This window comes from Cynocephalus volans, chromosome 7 (genome assembly GCF_027409185.1).
Source record: "Cynocephalus volans isolate mCynVol1 chromosome 7, mCynVol1.pri, whole genome shotgun sequence".
In the NCBI taxonomy this organism is placed as follows: domain Eukaryota; kingdom Metazoa; phylum Chordata; class Mammalia; order Dermoptera; family Cynocephalidae; genus Cynocephalus; species Cynocephalus volans.
In genome coordinates, this window is record NC_084466.1 from 140,965,663 (window position 1) to 140,981,892 (window position 16,230).

At 43.6% G+C, this 16,230-nt stretch overlaps 1 protein-coding gene and 1 long non-coding RNA gene across 3 annotated transcripts in view; both read left to right on the forward strand.

Moving 5' to 3' along the window:
• The first annotated feature begins 1,825 nt into the window (after window positions 1-1,825).
• On the forward strand, window positions 1,826-7,381 carry LOC134382510 (uncharacterized). The gene is made up of 3 exons (XR_010024080.1): window positions 1,826-1,874; window positions 2,198-2,279; window positions 6,675-7,381. It is a non-coding gene; the product is annotated as an uncharacterized LOC134382510 (long non-coding RNA).
• A 241-nt stretch (window positions 7,382-7,622) lies between these two features.
• The window catches only part of RBM20 (RNA binding motif protein 20), a 167,618-nt gene continuing 159,010 nt past the window's right edge, over window positions 7,623-16,230 (forward strand). The window contains exon 1 of one of the 2 annotated variants that reach the window (XM_063103107.1): window positions 7,623-8,362. In XM_063103107.1, coding sequence (XP_062959177.1) covers window positions 8,193-8,362 — 170 coding nt within the window. In that variant the 5' untranslated portion in view covers window positions 7,623-8,192. The remainder of the gene's footprint in view (window positions 8,363-16,230) is intronic. The other variant, XM_063103105.1, reaches the window with a different exon arrangement.

Consider the following 16,230-nt stretch of genomic DNA (forward strand, 5'->3'; position numbering starts at 1 on the left):
TTCCCAGCCTGGCCAGAGGCTTAGCCTGAGAGGAGCTGAGCCTGTAATGCTGGACCACAGTGAGGCAGTGGAGGCTTGGATGTCAGGATCCTGCCTTCTTGGACCATGGGAGCTTATCTCCCAGCTCCTCCCCTGCCGGTTTCTCACTTGGTCCAAACATCTTGCCTTCCTTGGAAGGAAACTTGGTGGGCTGGGGTTGGAGTTGAACTCAAGCCCTCATGGGATGAGGACAGAATGAGGGCCCCCTAGGGCTCCCTCTGGCTCTGCTTTCCTTTGACTAGCTTTCTACGGCTCAGATCAAGGAAACAAAGTCCCTCAGCTCCTCTTTCTCCTCCAGTCCTTTTCCTCCTTGTATTGGTTTTCCAGAGCCACCATAACAAAGCACCACAACTAGGTGGCTTAAAACAAAAGAAATGTATTGTCTCACAGTTCTGAAGGCTGTAAGTTGGAAATACAAATGTCAACTGGGCTGTGCTCCCTCTGAGATTTGGGTAGAATTTCCCTGACTCTCCCTAGCTTCTGGTGGTGGCTGCCAACCTCTGATGCTCTTTGGCTTGCAGCTATATCCAATCTCTGCCTCTGTCATCACATGTTGCTTCCCTGCATATCTGTCTAGATTTCCTTCTTCTTGTTAGACACCTGTCATACTGGATTAGGGCCCTCCCTAATGACCACATCCTCACTTGATTATACCTGCAAATACCCTATTTCCAAATAAGGTCACATTCACAGGTACAAGGGGTTAGGACTTCAACATATCTTTTGGGCGACACTGTTCAACTCATAACATTCCCTTAGATTATTGAGATGTGTTTATTTACTCTTCCTGAGTTGGGTTCCTGGGGAGAGAGGAGGAGAGTGAAGCAGGCGCATGTTAAAAGCCTCATCCTCCCCAATCCTCACAGGCCTTCCTTGGGATTCTTCAGATCATCGGAAGTCATTCCAAGGAGCAGGCAATCACCTACCCCAGCTGAGTCCTCCACCTCCAAAAACCAAACAAAATCACAACTCTCACCCCTACACTCTCCTGGGCATCTTGCTCTCTTCGGATTCAGGTTTTCTGAGCTGACTGGTCTTATCCTGTCATTGCTTGTATGACTGAGCAAACAGAAGATCATCATCACAGCCACATGTGCTGAGAGGTGACTCTGGGCCAGCCTTGTGCTCAGCCCTCACAACAACAGAGAAAGAAAGATTTGTCATCCCCATGTTATGGATGAGGAAACTGAGGGCAGAGAGCTTACATAACATGCTCACAGTCACTGGGCCGGCAAGGGGCAGAATCAGGACCCAAACCCATGCCTGGAGTTTTTTACTCACAGTATGTTCCTCTGACAATATCCCTTTTTGCCCACAGCTAACAACAGTTTGCTGAGCCCCAGTCGTATGCCAGACAGCACTGGGCTAAGTGCCTTACGTTTAATCCTCACAGAAACCGTATGATGTGGGCACTAGTATTCCCATTTTTCAGATGGGGACAGCAGGGTCCAGAGAGGCAAAGAAACTTGCCTAATGTCATGCAGCTAGCAGACCACGGGGCCAGGTTTCTAATCCAGCCATCCAACTCCAGAGAAGGAGCCTGGCAGGGTCTCCTGCATGTGGTGGCCCTGGGATGACCAGAGGGGCCACACCAGAGAGTGGCACCAGTTTCCTTGCTCCCAGCCAGCTGCATGGGTGCCCGCTCAGTGAGGTCAGCACATCACAGGCTCTCGCTGTTCCTGGCGTCATGCTGGCAAGCAAAGGCCCCTGGTGTTGCCTTCCATTATGGTCACCTGATCCCAGAGCTGGTGGGCAAACAGCCTGACATGTTTATTCTCTGACGACCAACTGGCCTGATCGACAGACAAGCTGGGTGATAAGAGAAGACAGAGGAGGTGACTGGGGGGAGGGGCTGGAGAAAGGAATCCCCTACTTCTGAGAAGTGCTATTTTGCTTGGCTGGGGCCTAGAGTCACACCACTGGCTTCTGAATGACAGTGACATTCCCCAGGGATTAAGAGTGTAGTGTAGAAGCTGGGTCTCTACAGGGGATGCCGAGCCCCATGGAACTTAAGTCATGCAATTAGCCACCAGCTAACGTTTCTCCCACATTCATGTCATACCTCCATCTCTTCCCATCCCCCCTCCAAAAAAATTCAGCAGCAACTTGTTTTATCACACGTGGTAACCCTGTATTGTATCCTGCCTTGCTTTTGTAGGGAAATGGCAAATGAAGAAAGTCATTCTCTGGCTCCTTGGAGTATAGCTCAGAACTCCACATTTGGAGGAAGTCATTTCCAGGTAACCTTGCCCTCTGCTTCTCTGAGCCCCTGGGATTCTGGACTCAATTTGCAGTTGTTGCTTTGTGGCCAAGTACTGAGCAAGTGGTAGAAGGCCAGAGTTGTAGTCACCTGGGGCTTGGGGCAGTGATACTTTCAGTGGAGACGAACATGCTGATATCACTTCTGGTTTGGGATAACTGCTTTTCTGTTCAGGGACATTGGATACACCTAATGGTCCAGAACCTGGATTTCCTGACTCCCAACCAACTGCTACTTGGACTATAATACAATACCTGTGGGGCTTATTGGAGGACAAGGGGCCTGGCTGATAGATTCATGGCCAGAGAGATGAGGGCTGAGCCTTTCCTCGCAGCCAATGAGGGAAGTTCTCAGTGAGTTGTTAGGCAGAAAAGAGCCTCATGGGTCATGTCCTCACTGTTCCTCAGCTAAAGTTCCCTGACTGTCTCCTTCACATTCAAATGTGCATCCAGGCCCATGAGTAACCATATTATTTTTAAACAGCATCCTTCAGCCACTGTCTTTCCTGGGCTTTCAGAAAGAGGTGATCCTTCATGAAGCCTGGGCAGGATTTTATTTTATGATTGTTTTCAAACACCTACAGGGATTCCATGGAGTTCAAGTAAAAGATTATACTCTGATTCTGAGAGAGGGACCAGCAAATAGAAAAAGATCACCTCAGGGGGAGAGAAAAAAGAAGCCAGCAAGTGTGGAGAGACAGGAAACCAAAGGATGGGATATTGGAGACAGCAGAGAGGGTCAAATTTTGAGGATTTACAGAAGGTGTGTCCAGTCTCAAAAGCTCCATTACACCAAGAAATGCCACACAGAGTAATTAAAAGCTTAACTCTGTAGAGAATGAGGTTAGAGCTGCAGCTCCCCCATTAAACTACCTGGTCAGGTGGCTGACCTTCATTGAGCCTTAGTTTTCTTTTCTGTAAATGGCATAAAAACAACCAACTAATAAGGTGGCTGTGAGGACTAAATGAGAAATATTTTTAACTGGAGATAGTCTGACAAACTAACACTCAAGAAATGGTAACTGTTACTATTAACACCCAGATAACAGTTAACATGTTACGGCTAAGTGGATGGTCTGCTTAATATGTATCTGTTATTGTCGAACTAGTAGATTGTAACTGTATGAACACAACTGCTGGCAAATCAGTGATTTAATTGTTTAACTGTATCTATTGGGGTTGTTAGAGTATCAAAAGCGGAGGGTTTAAGTCTGGGCAATACATTATCCAATGTGTTTCTCCTTCATTCTTTCAGATGAATTTTTATTTTAAAAATAAACATCCTACTATGTACTAAGTGTTGTTAACCACTACTAGTTGATAAACAAATCATTAAGTTTTGTTGTTAATAAAAAGTAACAATGCTCATTGTAGATATTCATATAGTATGTATACTTCAAAAAATTTTATTTCAAATATTCAAACAATATAGGTCATAAAAGTGAAAGTTTCCTGCCTTATCCCAATTCCCAGAGGTACTTACTGTTATTAATTAATTACTGTATATTTTTTCCAGAAATTTCCTATATTCTTTGATTTTATGCAAATTTAGTCATACTACAATACTGTTGAGGAACTTGCATTTTCTCCTTAATAATACATCTTGGAGGGTCTAGCCGACTAGTTCAGTGGGTTAGAGCACAGCCTTGTAACACCAAGGTCACAGGTTTGGGTCCTGATACCGGCCAGCCACCAAAGAAAGGAAAAAAGATCTACAATAATACATCTTGGAAATCTTTTTCTAGCAGTTCATATAGATCTACTTCCTTCGTTTTAAGGGCTACATTGTATTCTCTTGTATGAAGAGACGTCTCTATGTGAGCAGTTTCCCACTGCTCTTGTTTCTAGTTTTTGCTGTAATGAACAATACCACAATAAACTCCCTTGTATATGCAGCTTTGATTGATTATTGCTACAAATAAACTGATAGGATAAATTCTTAGAAGGGTAACTGCTGAGTCAGTTTCCCTTGTTGCAATTTTCTTGCAAAATAAAGTTCCAATTCACTTGCAAAAAGGTTGCAGTAACTGATACTTTCGCCACAGCACAGGGGAATGTCTGTGTACCATGACTTCACCAGCTCTGGGTATTACCAAGCTTTACAAGCTACTAAGTAAACTTATTTTCTAAAAAATAACAGTAATAGTGTACATATGTGGAATAACAGCATATATGAAATGCTCTCATCTGCAGAGATGAATGCTCACGATCACCCTGAGAAGTGGTCTATTTCCCCTTTGAATAGAAGACAGAGGATCGCAGTGATTCAGACTAGGGTCTGAGCCTCAGCTCTGCTATTTATTATCCCAGTGACCTTGGACAGGTTATTTAAGCTTCTCTGTAGGCAAAATGGTGATATTAAGTGAAATAAGCCTTGAGAAAGCTCCTGGAACCAGTACATGGAACCCAGTAAGCATTTATTAATATTATGAAAAAAGCTAGCGTGCCAGAGTCTCCAGCAAGTTTCATTGAGAATGACCCTAGTATAACACAGACCTGGGTTCTGTTTCCCACCCCTTCCTGCCACCTCCTGCCAGATTGCTTCAATTTTTTTTTTTTGAATTTCCTTATTTTTCAAGATGTCAATTTAGATATCTTCTATCAACTTACTGATCTGGGTAGATATGAGTGGCAGAGTTGAATCACAATGCAGGTAGTATTTTATATTTATTGTAAGACACAGGCAGCATCACAGCAAGAGAAGGTGCGATCTCAGCTCCACTTCTGTCACTGAGGCAGTGTAGAGAGGGGTGAGGGGGTGAGCTTTGGCAAAAGACTGACCTACCTGCACTCCTGCTTCTGCCCCTTGAAGGTTAGGTGGGTGACTTTAAGCAAGTTCTTATAGCTATCTGAGCCTCAGTTTCCTCAATTATAAAACACAGATAACAGGAGCTAGTTCTGAGGTGACTTGTGAATATAAAGAAAGATAATCTATGAATTAATAATAATCTACTTAGCAGATGACTCTTGTTAAATGTTTGATGTTTTCATAAACAACAAAAGCCTCACCACCTGACCATAGTTTGCTTGTAGGTCAAGGAGGGACAGGGCACGTCTGCAGAGTGGAACACAGAGAGATGTGACCAGACCTCACCTTCCACTCACACTTCTCATTTGTCAAGTCGAGTGACTCACATGGCCTTTCTCTCCTCTCAGTAACTGTGAAGCACACCCTTGGGGGCAGGGCAGTGAGGGCACAGGGCAGACAAAAGCAGGGGCTGCAACCCCAGCTAAGGGGCTTTACTCTGCTTTTTCATTACTCATAAAAGAAGTGAGAAAACAAACAAATTAATGATTTTTTTTTTTCAGTGGAACTGCTTAATACCTTTAGTGTTTGACTTGCAAAATGGAAATGCTTGTTCGCTGTTATCCTGGGAAATATCTTGTGGGGATCTGAGGTAGGACGTGAACTAGCTTGAGGTTTTTGTTGCAGCGTTGCCCTCTCCCTTTGAATCTGCTCTCATGCAAATTTCAGTTATTAGGTAACACATACATTACAAATATTAAGCTATAATCATGAAGATGGGATTTCTGAAAAATTTCTTATGAGTCATTCATTTGTTTCCATTTTTTTAATTTTGAAAATTTCAAACTTACGGAAAAGATGCAAGAAAAGTCCAATGAATACCAAGATTTGTCCACTGTTTCTTTGTCACATATGCTAATACAGTGCCTTATTAATATGCACAGGGCTGTGTCCATATAATATAGGGGTTTTTTTTGGCAGTAAAACTCTTGTGGGAATAGAGTTAATTATATCGATATTTAGAATTCCAGGCCATTGGCTTCCTGGAGCGTGAGGTCCATTGTTCTATTTGGCTACAAGACTGGAATATAAATAATCATGTTTGTAATAACTGCCAGATTAAACACCCCCTGCACCAAACATGCAAGATCCATTATCCCCAATCCTAACAGGGACTCGGCAAGCCAGCGTCTCATCTCTCCCAATTTACATGTTTGGTAAATGACATTCAGACAGGTTGTGTCACTCCACTGGTCAATTGCATTCTGGACTCAATAACAGGTCTTTCTTTTTGACTACGAAGCCCCTTTCCAGAAAGGTTTTGGAGAATTCTGAAAGGGAGATTTCAATGCAAACATACAGAATGTTTTCATTTTAATTTCTAGGAGAGTTGCAGTGTTAATTTCAGGTAATTTCCTTCACCAAGGAAGTCTAGGAGTGGGGGCCGTGGGGGGTGGGAGATGGAGTTTTAAGGAAACCAGTCAGGAATTTGGTGATAGAAACTAAAAATGATGGATGAACTAACCATTCAGAAAACGGGACAAGACTCTTCTTCCAACGGCCTCTTACTAGCTCTGTATCTCGGACAAATCATCCTAACTCCTCATTTTTCTTCTTCTTTTTTTTTTAGATTCAATTTTGCTACCTGTGACGATCTGATTTTTACAAATACAAGGAACGGGTAGTATCATTTTAGGTCAAAGGATGGAGAGATGGAGAGGGGAGAAGGAAGAGACAAGAAAAGAGAAAAGGAGACTCAGCAAACTCTCCCAGGTGGGACGGCAGAGATCGAGGGAAGCGAAGGCTTAGTGTTCAGAGGCTGGCGGCGACGTTGACAGAAACTCGGTCTGGGGACAGAAGAGAGCGTCTTTCAGGAGTGCAATTAGCTGTCAGGTCTCAGAGGACCCGTCGCCGGAATATCACTCTGCGTGGCTGCAGGAGGGGAGCGGGTCGCCTGGAGGCCTGGGGCAGGCTGGGTGCGCTCTGGCACGCGGGGCTGCTGACGTCAGGACTTCGAACGGCCCTGAGCCCGGCCGACGTGAGGTCCAGGGCAACCGCGCTGCCTGCTCTTGCCGAGCTCGTACATGTCCGGCCACTTGGAGCGTCTTCGGACCCGCCGGGCGCTGAGCCCCACCTTGCGGGAGGCCGCTGAGCGGCCGCGGCGTGAACCGGCGCGTGCAGGTGGACGCGCGGCCCGGGGCCGTCCACTAACCGAGCCTCGGCGCTAGCGCGGGTGGCCGCACGACGTCGGCGAGTCTCTTTCGTCCCTTTAACTTTCCACCGGGACGTGGCCAATAAATAACAATAAAACGTCTGCTTAGTTTCGTGGTCGCACTCGCGGGGTCGTGGCGGGGTCTTTTAAGTGAAAAGAAAAAGGGACGAAAACCCACGGCGGCCACACCGGCTGCTTCTGGGGACCCCGAAAGCGGCAGCTTGAACCATCAGTTTGGAGAGCGCCGGGGCCTCGACATCTGAGACCAGGGTTACAGTCCCGTTGACCTGAGGGAGGACCCGGGCGGGGCGGGTCCCTCGGGCGCGAGTGGCCCTGGTCGGGCTCCCGCCACGGGAAGATGCCACCTCGGAGGCACTTCGCAGTGTCGATGTGCGCGGACGCCCGGGGTCGCTCCGTCGGCCCCGCTTGGCGGTAGCGGCGCGAGGCCTTGCGCGGCGTCCCCGGGGACAGCGCGAGGCCTCCGGCTCCCGGGAAAGGCGACAGCGCGGCGGCGGGCGGTGGGCTGTCGTGCGTGTCGCCGGCTCACGCGGTTGCGCTGCGCTGCGGAGCGCCCGACTCCGGACCCTGAGGGCGCACCGTGGCCGTGACACACGCCGCCGCGCTCGCAGTCTCCGGGCCGAGCTCCCCGGGCCACACGGGCGCCGAGCGGCCCCTGCCGTGGAGCAGCTCCCGCCGTCCGGGAGACGCCCCCCGACCCCCGCCCCCGCGCGGCCGGACCGGACGAGCGCGCGCGGCGGGAGGAGGAGGAGGCGGCGCCGCCGGGACTGCCTCCCCCCGCCCCTCGCGTCTCCTCCCCGAGCCGCCGGGAAGGACAAGGGGACTGGGCACGGGGACCCCGGCCAGTGAGCGCCCGTGCCCCGGTGCCGCCCCTCCCGCGCGCTCTCTCGTCGCCCGCCCGGGCCGGCCTCGCCCCGCATGGTGCCGGCAGCAGCCATGAGCCAGGACGCGGACGCCAGCGGTCCGGAGCAGCCGGACAGAGATGCCTGCAGTGTGCCGGGTGCCCAGGCGCCCCCGGGCCCGCGAGGGATGCAGCCGCCGCCGCCGCCGCCGCCGCCGCCGGCCGGCCTACCGCAGATCATCCAAAAGTAAGAGGGACAAAGGCGCAGGGACCGGGGCGCGCTTACGAGCACGCCCCCGGCACCCCGTTTGCGGCTCCATCTCCCGTCCCCGCTAAACTTCGCTTGGCCCCGCGCGTTTGCAGTTTCCTTGCCCTCTCTCTGGGCTGTGTCATTGCGGATTTTTGTGAGGCTGGGGAAAGGGGAGCCGAGTTATTTGGGGGACGTAATTTTGTTTTTCCTTATCCCCTTTCTCTTCAGGGATGTTACTGGATATTTTGAACTAAAATAGCTCAAATTGGGGGGAAATGACCCAGAGACTGTATTTCATCTTTCTGGTCCCAAGAGGCCGCTGGAATGTGTGCTGAGTGGTGCGTGAGGGTGTGTGTGCAAGTAAAATGCCGCCACGAACGAAACCACCCTGAATGTGGCCTCTGAAGTCAACCAGTGACATTGGGGTGGGAAGGGAGACGAGGGATTGCAAACAACACGTTTTGCTTTGCCCTGGAAGTAGAGACACTTTTCAAGAAGGCCCCTGCGAAGAATTCTCAGCTGCACTACCGTTTTCCATTAATGCTACCATCTTGTGACTCGGATGAACCGTGCGACTTGAGCCGTGAGTTTTCAGAGTTGGCCTTTCCAATGCGTGAGTAGGTTGGGGTGGTAAAGAGGCCCCGAGAAGCTCTTCCAGCCTACTAGGGGACATAAACATAAGACAAGGGTGTTTGGTTCTGTTTGTTCCTTTGAGATTTGGTTGACACTTTAAGGCCTAGGATTTTGGTTTATTTGAAGGATTTTTAGACACCTAAGTATTTAGTCGGCTTGTAACGAAGTCATCAAAACTAGTTTAAGAAGTGTAGGAAAGTGAAAGATGGGCGCTTCCGTGAAACTGAAAAAATGATAAATGCACATAAATACAGCAATGTGTCCCATCGGACAGAGCAGAGTTCCCCAGCGCCTCCGTACTGATGCTTTGAGTTATGTAAACACGTTAAAGTATAAGAAGATAAATAACCAGCGATGAGTGTAAACACTGGTAAAGGGCAGTTAAATGTTTGTCATTTTGAAGACTGACGTATAATAGAAATAATAGTGAAAATTCAAGTTTGATATCAAAGAACGCTGGTATCATATTTCAGAACAAAATGGTTCCCTATTTTTGACTGGTGGAATCCCAAAGCTTCATTTATGACCACTTTTTGCTCTAATTAGATATTTTATATAACTTCAACTAAGAACAGTTTCCAACTATATGAAAATAACAGATATTTCATATTGCTATTCTTTTCTTATTCTTTTGCAAATTATTTCAGCTAATGCTAAATATGATCAACAGTTTATGTACATTATTATTTAAAATTTCTCTTTAGTCCTTAACATACATATAAGCCAGCAGAGAAAAGCTTTTTAAAACCTAAAGTTTACTGACTGAAAAAATGCAATTTGACCAATTATTAATTTGGAAACATCTGATGTGCTTCTTACCAAGCCAGTGTCTTGTGGCTTGAAATCAGGGTGCATATTAAGTTTATTGAAATTGCTTTGGTATTGTAATCACCCTGCATTTTTTCTGGCATTTGCCTTTAAGTAGGACAAAACTAGGAACTTTATATTCACAGAAAAATCTTTGCAATGGGTGTCTGGTTATGAAATGTTGCCAGATTGAAAATAATTTTTTGTGGAAATGGATCATTTAAAGTATATTTTAATAACCTCATATAATAAATAAATTACCTGGTAAATTCATCTCCCATTTTGAAAATTCCTTCTCTGGGATATCTTATTTTGAAAATCAAGACTGAGCTTTTCAAAGATGGCCCCTTCTGCTTGCAGTCCAGGATGGATGCCTCAGGAAGCACCTGACAGCACTGCCTGGTTTTGCATTAGCGATAGATCGGTGTTCAGGGACCAGGTCCAAGGCTGGCAAATGTGCCCATGGGATCTGACGTTTGTGCGCTTATGTTTCAGATCTTTCTGGATGATTTGGGGTTTGTGCTCCACTCAGTATTCACTGGAATTCCGCTGGAACCAGGCATACCATGGCAAATGCTCTGCAGGTCCATCTTTAATGCACTGAAACTTGAGCAGGTTATTTTGAAACTACATTTGCATAATTAAATCTGAGCAACCATTTTTATGTAGTTATGAGCCGCTGCTTGCATCAGCCATCTTTGAGAAAATATAGCGGAGAGACTGCCCTTGGCTGCAAGATGAATTGTCCGCTTCTCGTTTTGGGGAATTTTGTGAGCTAGACCTCTGGATGATATTCTCTTCTAGTGGAATATGTGTTAAATATTACAAGGGAGCCTCCATTTTTTCTTGTTATTTTAGCGAAGTCATTATGTAATTTGTAAAAGAAGTTTTAATCTCTTTCAAAATCATGGAGACATCAATCTTCTTCACATTGCATAGCATTTAAGGATTACGAGAATTTTTTTACTTCTTAATGTCTGTGTTTACTGATTTTTATTAGTAATGGCTTTCATTTTGGGTAAAAACATAGCGATGTTCACAATAAAAACCAATTCATGTTTGCATACTTTTCATTTGGTCTGAAGAGAACTGCCATGTACTACATTAAAGTAGCTAAATACATGAATTGTGATGATGAAATATTGAGACCGAATTTGGTGTTTGTTTTACGGAAGCCAGTCTCAGTACTTAACAAAGTTTGCATCTGAAGTTAATTTCGGTGGAGTACTTCTGTTCTAATCCGGTCTATTTAGTTTTCTTGTCATTGCATTCTTAGCTTACACTTTCTATCTGTGTCTACCTCCCAACCCCTGGACAATGTTAGCATTACCTGTAAAGAGGATCACCTGTGTTATAGACACATATAACTCATATCTTGTAAGATTTTTAAAAAATGTGCATTCTCAAAGTTGGCCAATGTGGAGCTATTACTGTTTGTAATACAAAACATGTTTTAAGTCATTTGGGCAACAAGAAATTTAAATAACACTGTAAGAGGAGATTTGAGATGAGTTTAGGAAATATGAATAATTTGAGGGCTTAAAAAATATATATTTTCCATGCTAGCAGAAGAAAACATTGATGGTGTGTGTCAGTGAATGTTTTACAAAGATTTATCTCCTCAAACATTCATGATATTTTACTTCCAAAATTATTTGTTTTAATTGTGTGCTCTAAAATAAAACATAATCCTTGATTTATGAGAAGTTATTTATTAACCTTGGTGAACATTAGAAATTTAAATTTTAGGTTGCAAGTTTTAAAACTCTCATCAGAATGAAAATAGAGCCACTCAATTCTGTTTGAAATGTTGAAATCAACTGTCAGATGGGAATACAAAGTGTGCCACTAATCATGGTGAAAACAAACCAGACAAACACAGACACCTTTTATGAAGTGAATACCTAGGTGACTTTTCTAAGTTATTTGATTTACAGCAAAATAGTTTTGGCTAATGCATGACATGAGGCTGCATATTTAATTTGAGCATAGATGACTTATTTTTTCCTTTCCAGATTATTTTTATAAGCAAAGAATAAAAAAACAATTATAAAAATAGAAAAAGTTTTGGTTTAGCATTTGATAGTTAGTGTCACCTGCATGTAAGTGTTTGTGGTTTATGAAGACATAAATCAAGCTTTGATTTCTAAAGTCTTCTGCATAGCATTAGGTCATTGGCTGTCTATGTTTTCACAGCAAAATGCTCCCCTGATTCAGAATAGAAAATGTTACAAGTAGCAACTGATTGCAGATAATTTTACAGACATCCTGCATTGGGGAGGATCTCCATGTAGCTTTTGGAGAGTGATAGGCGGGAGAGTTGTGTGTAATGTCCACCCACTTTGATGGGCATTCTGACAATTATATCTAGAATCAGGGGGAGGAAATAAGAATTTGCTAAATAGGGACATTACCTCACACCCATATTTGGTCCTTTTCTGGAAAGAGGATGGAATTTCTAACATCTGTGCCAGTTTCTAATATCAGTTTGAGCCCATTTTTAGGGGAAATAGGAATACACTTGTAGAAGGAATTTTGAAAATTTTAAACACCATCTTAAACTGCGCATAAGACAAGCATTCAGCAGCGGAAAACATCTGAGAGGATTAAGCGTTCACCCAAACTGGGAAGAAGGGAGGGTGGGCTCTTTTCTTAGAATTCTGAAAAGTTTCTTTGCTTCTCTAGAAAGTCTCTTCAAGACTTTTTTTTTTTTTAAGAGAAATTTTGCTTGACAGTTTGTTGTGATAAGTATTTTCAGATAATCTATACAGCCATCCATTTACGAATTTTTCTCAAATTGCCAAAGAGATCAGCATTATGAAATGTAGTACATTAATCCCATTAGTCATGGTAAATGAGCCTACATGTGGTGCACATGGAGCTGCTCTAATGCCGGTGCTGTAGGGGGGAAAAAAAGAAGAAAAATATGATCACCCCTTTTATTCTTCTATCCACTTATTCCTTTGCTACCTCCTTAGCAGTTTATCAAAGCAGTAATTTAAAAAGCCCAAATCTGTCTGTTGGAACGTGAACTCTGAACTTTTAAAGTCTCTGCCTGTCCTAATAGTCACCAGGGGGAAAAACCCCAACCAGGATTGACTAACAGTGAAATGATCCCACATTATCCAGTTTTCCTCTCTCCCTCTGATTTATTTTTCTTGAGGCCGTAAGTTCTTGATTCCAGTTTAAACTAGTATTTTTTTTTCCCTGCACACAACAGCTAACCCTCAAGTAAACAAACCAATATAGCTTAATTCACAGTTTTGATAAACAAGAATATATAAAATGTTGGGAACTAGGGTCTAACCAAGGGACAGAACTAAACATGGAAAACAAGAATGAAAGAAGCTTGAGATGATGGAGTTAAAACTTCAAAGAAGAATTCAAAGGCAGGGCTCTGAGTTCATTTATTCTGGTCCCCCTGCCAGTTGAAAGCTTGAAGGGGTCCCTGTACCACCAAATCCTACTTAATCTGATTTTTATTTCTTGCCACAGTCATTATCATTGGGGGTGGCCTAACTGATATTATATTGTATATTTTAACAGGGAAAGTTGCTGTTGATCCACAGCTGGTATAATTGACTGCTAGCTGTGTTTAGAATAGAGTGCTGAAAAGTTTTGCAGAAAGTAAAGTGATCCGTCTTCCAGAATTAGGGCAAAGATGGTAATTAGTGGATTGTAGAAAAGAGCACATGGCAGTTGTCTTTCTGGCTAATGAACTGGCTGGCTCTTGGTAATATGTGTATTGTCCTGGGGGCCTAATATTTCTCGTTCCCACCAGTAAATGTACTGGGAAATCCTCACTCTAGTTAAGAAGGCACATTTTTGAATCAGGAATGTGAATTTGGTTTCCAACACCACCATGGGGTTGTTGGTGGTAGGTTGATAGTTTGAATAGCTCAATGGGTGGTCACTGTTTAAATTCCACTCAACTAAGGAGCTATATACAAGGTTTCAGTCTTTGACATTTACAGACAGCAAGTTTGGGGACAAGTGATGGCTGCCAGCTGTTTGAGGAGGCAGTAGAAGGAAAGGACTCTGCCGCCCCACCAAGTATTTTGTTCGTGTGTTTTGGATATGTTGCATATATCCAGCTTATATGAAAAAGTCTTTACAGTGTCAAAAGTTAGAGTCAAGTTAATTGATCCTCCTTTTTCCTATGGCTCCTGCTGGACTTTATAAGTCCCCTGATGGTTTACAAGGCAATGTTTTCAACTTGTTGACAGCAGATCAGTAGGGGAGATGGCACATATTGATGCTAATGTACTTTATGAGCAAAAAGGGAGCAGTTAAGCAACTTACACGAGGATGTGTTAATAACTTGTAGGTCAGATTGCCAAATAAATCTTTCCATGTGTTCAGAAACAAAAGGCTGAGGGTCATGCACGTGTTTGGGGAATGGCTATCACCCCATGAAGACAGTTTTCACACCACTCTTTCCTTCTTTAATGTAGGTATTTGTGTTAAGGATGCTCTAGGGCCATTTGCTTCTGCCTTTTCTTTGAACCTGCGTTCTCTCAATCACACTGGTGACTCATCAGTTCTCTGGCCCAAACCTGGAATCCTCCCCTTGTGGCTGTTTGGGCATCTTACATACATTTCAGTTTTGCAACTTGTTTTGTTAGGCCCATTTTTAAACCCGACTTCCGGTGTCAAGAGTAGACAAAGTAGTATATATTTTAATGATGCATTAATTTTATGAATCTCTCCTTTTGGCTTCTTTTATATTCATTATTCACTATTGAACAGAACGATTTAGGTTCTACCTGATGTTGTCAAGTGTAAAATTGCTGTCTTTGCTCTAAATTAATTATTGTGTTTCTGATAAGGAGGATCAGAGAGGAAAAAAACCCTGGACTGGGAGTGGATGACCTGGACTGGCCAATTAGCCTTCCTAATCTAGCCTCTCCAGGGATTGGAAATGATCGAGGATAGTTACTTCCAAGAATAAAATTACATGAATCTCCAAAAATATTGCTGAATGATCATCAAAGTCGAATGCCTTCCTCTGTCCCCTCCCCCCATCTGATAAAGAATATGTCCCACGTCAGTTAAATTTTAGCCATGGGCATAGGTACGTGTTTGTGAGATTGATCACCCATGAAAACAATAATAACCACAAAAAGAGAATTAAATGCTTTCCCAGCATTTGCAAAGAATATTTGAATCAGGTGGCATAATTTTACATCAGAAAAGTAAAGGCTAATGCCAGTGAAAGGAGGTTTTTTTAATACTATTTTCTAATCTTTAAAAATTTGGGGGTGGGTAATAAAAATAATTATTTTGGTATGTTAATTATTTTGCAATGTTAAGGTAAATACTTGCATTTGCAAGGAATACTGCTTTCAATTTAGGAAACAGATCCAATAATTTTCATATGTCTAAATTAGATTGTATTAAAATACAGGCAGGCCGGAGTGTGCTTGGTGCCGTTATTGGTTTTAGAGGCAGAAAACGAAAACAGGACCCACGAACGACTGATAGGAGCAGGGCTGCTGTGTGGCCTCTGTAAACCATGCTGTGTGCGGGCTGCGGAGACCTGCCCAGAGCTCACGGCCCTAAACCCGCTTGGCGGCCTTGCAGTGATTGTGATTGTCCTAAAGCGGGGCCTCAGGTTTCCTTGTGGCCTCACTGAATTAGCAGATGATGTTTCCAGAGCTTCTTAAGGACGTGAGCGCCTGGGAGCCAGCGCTGCATCCTCCTGGGTAGTAGAAGCAGCCACCGATAGCATGGAGTTGTGGAGAAACTTTGATATTTGAAAAGTTTATTCTTAAGCTTTCTGCATAAAAAAGAGTTGAGTTGTATGATTGAATTTTAATTCATAGACTTTGTTATGAACATAAATGAGGATGAACATAAGGATATTTATTCCAACATTGTGTAGAAGATCAAAAAATTAGAAACCATTTAAATGATTCTCAGTTGGGAAAATAAATCATGTGTATATATGTCCATTCAGCCATTAGAATGATGCTGTTGTCTTGCATTTATTGATATGGAATGAGGACCATAACTAAAAAAAGTTAACTAAAAAAAATTGCAAGCTGCATATACACTATGATCTCATGTTTGTTTTTTAAAGATGTGTATGAGTGTGTGTGCCGGTGGCTGCAAGCCTAGAAAACCATCTAAAGAACAAACAGAAAGATGTTAACAGTGGGTCTAATTTTGGTTGGTGCAATCATAGTGTTAAGCACACCCCACCTTGCTTTTTTTCTATTTTCTATTTTTTTTTCCAGTGAACATGTATTATTTTTACAATCAGAGAAAACAATAAAACTAGTGCCATTTTTTAAAAAACAAAAACAAACCAACAAAAGGAGTAGACATTTCACATTGGTATTGCACTGTCTTTAAGACTGAGTTGCCTTTTAGCATCTTAGATTTTAGTCCTGGAAGGCATCTGAGAGCTGCTGTAGCCCAGC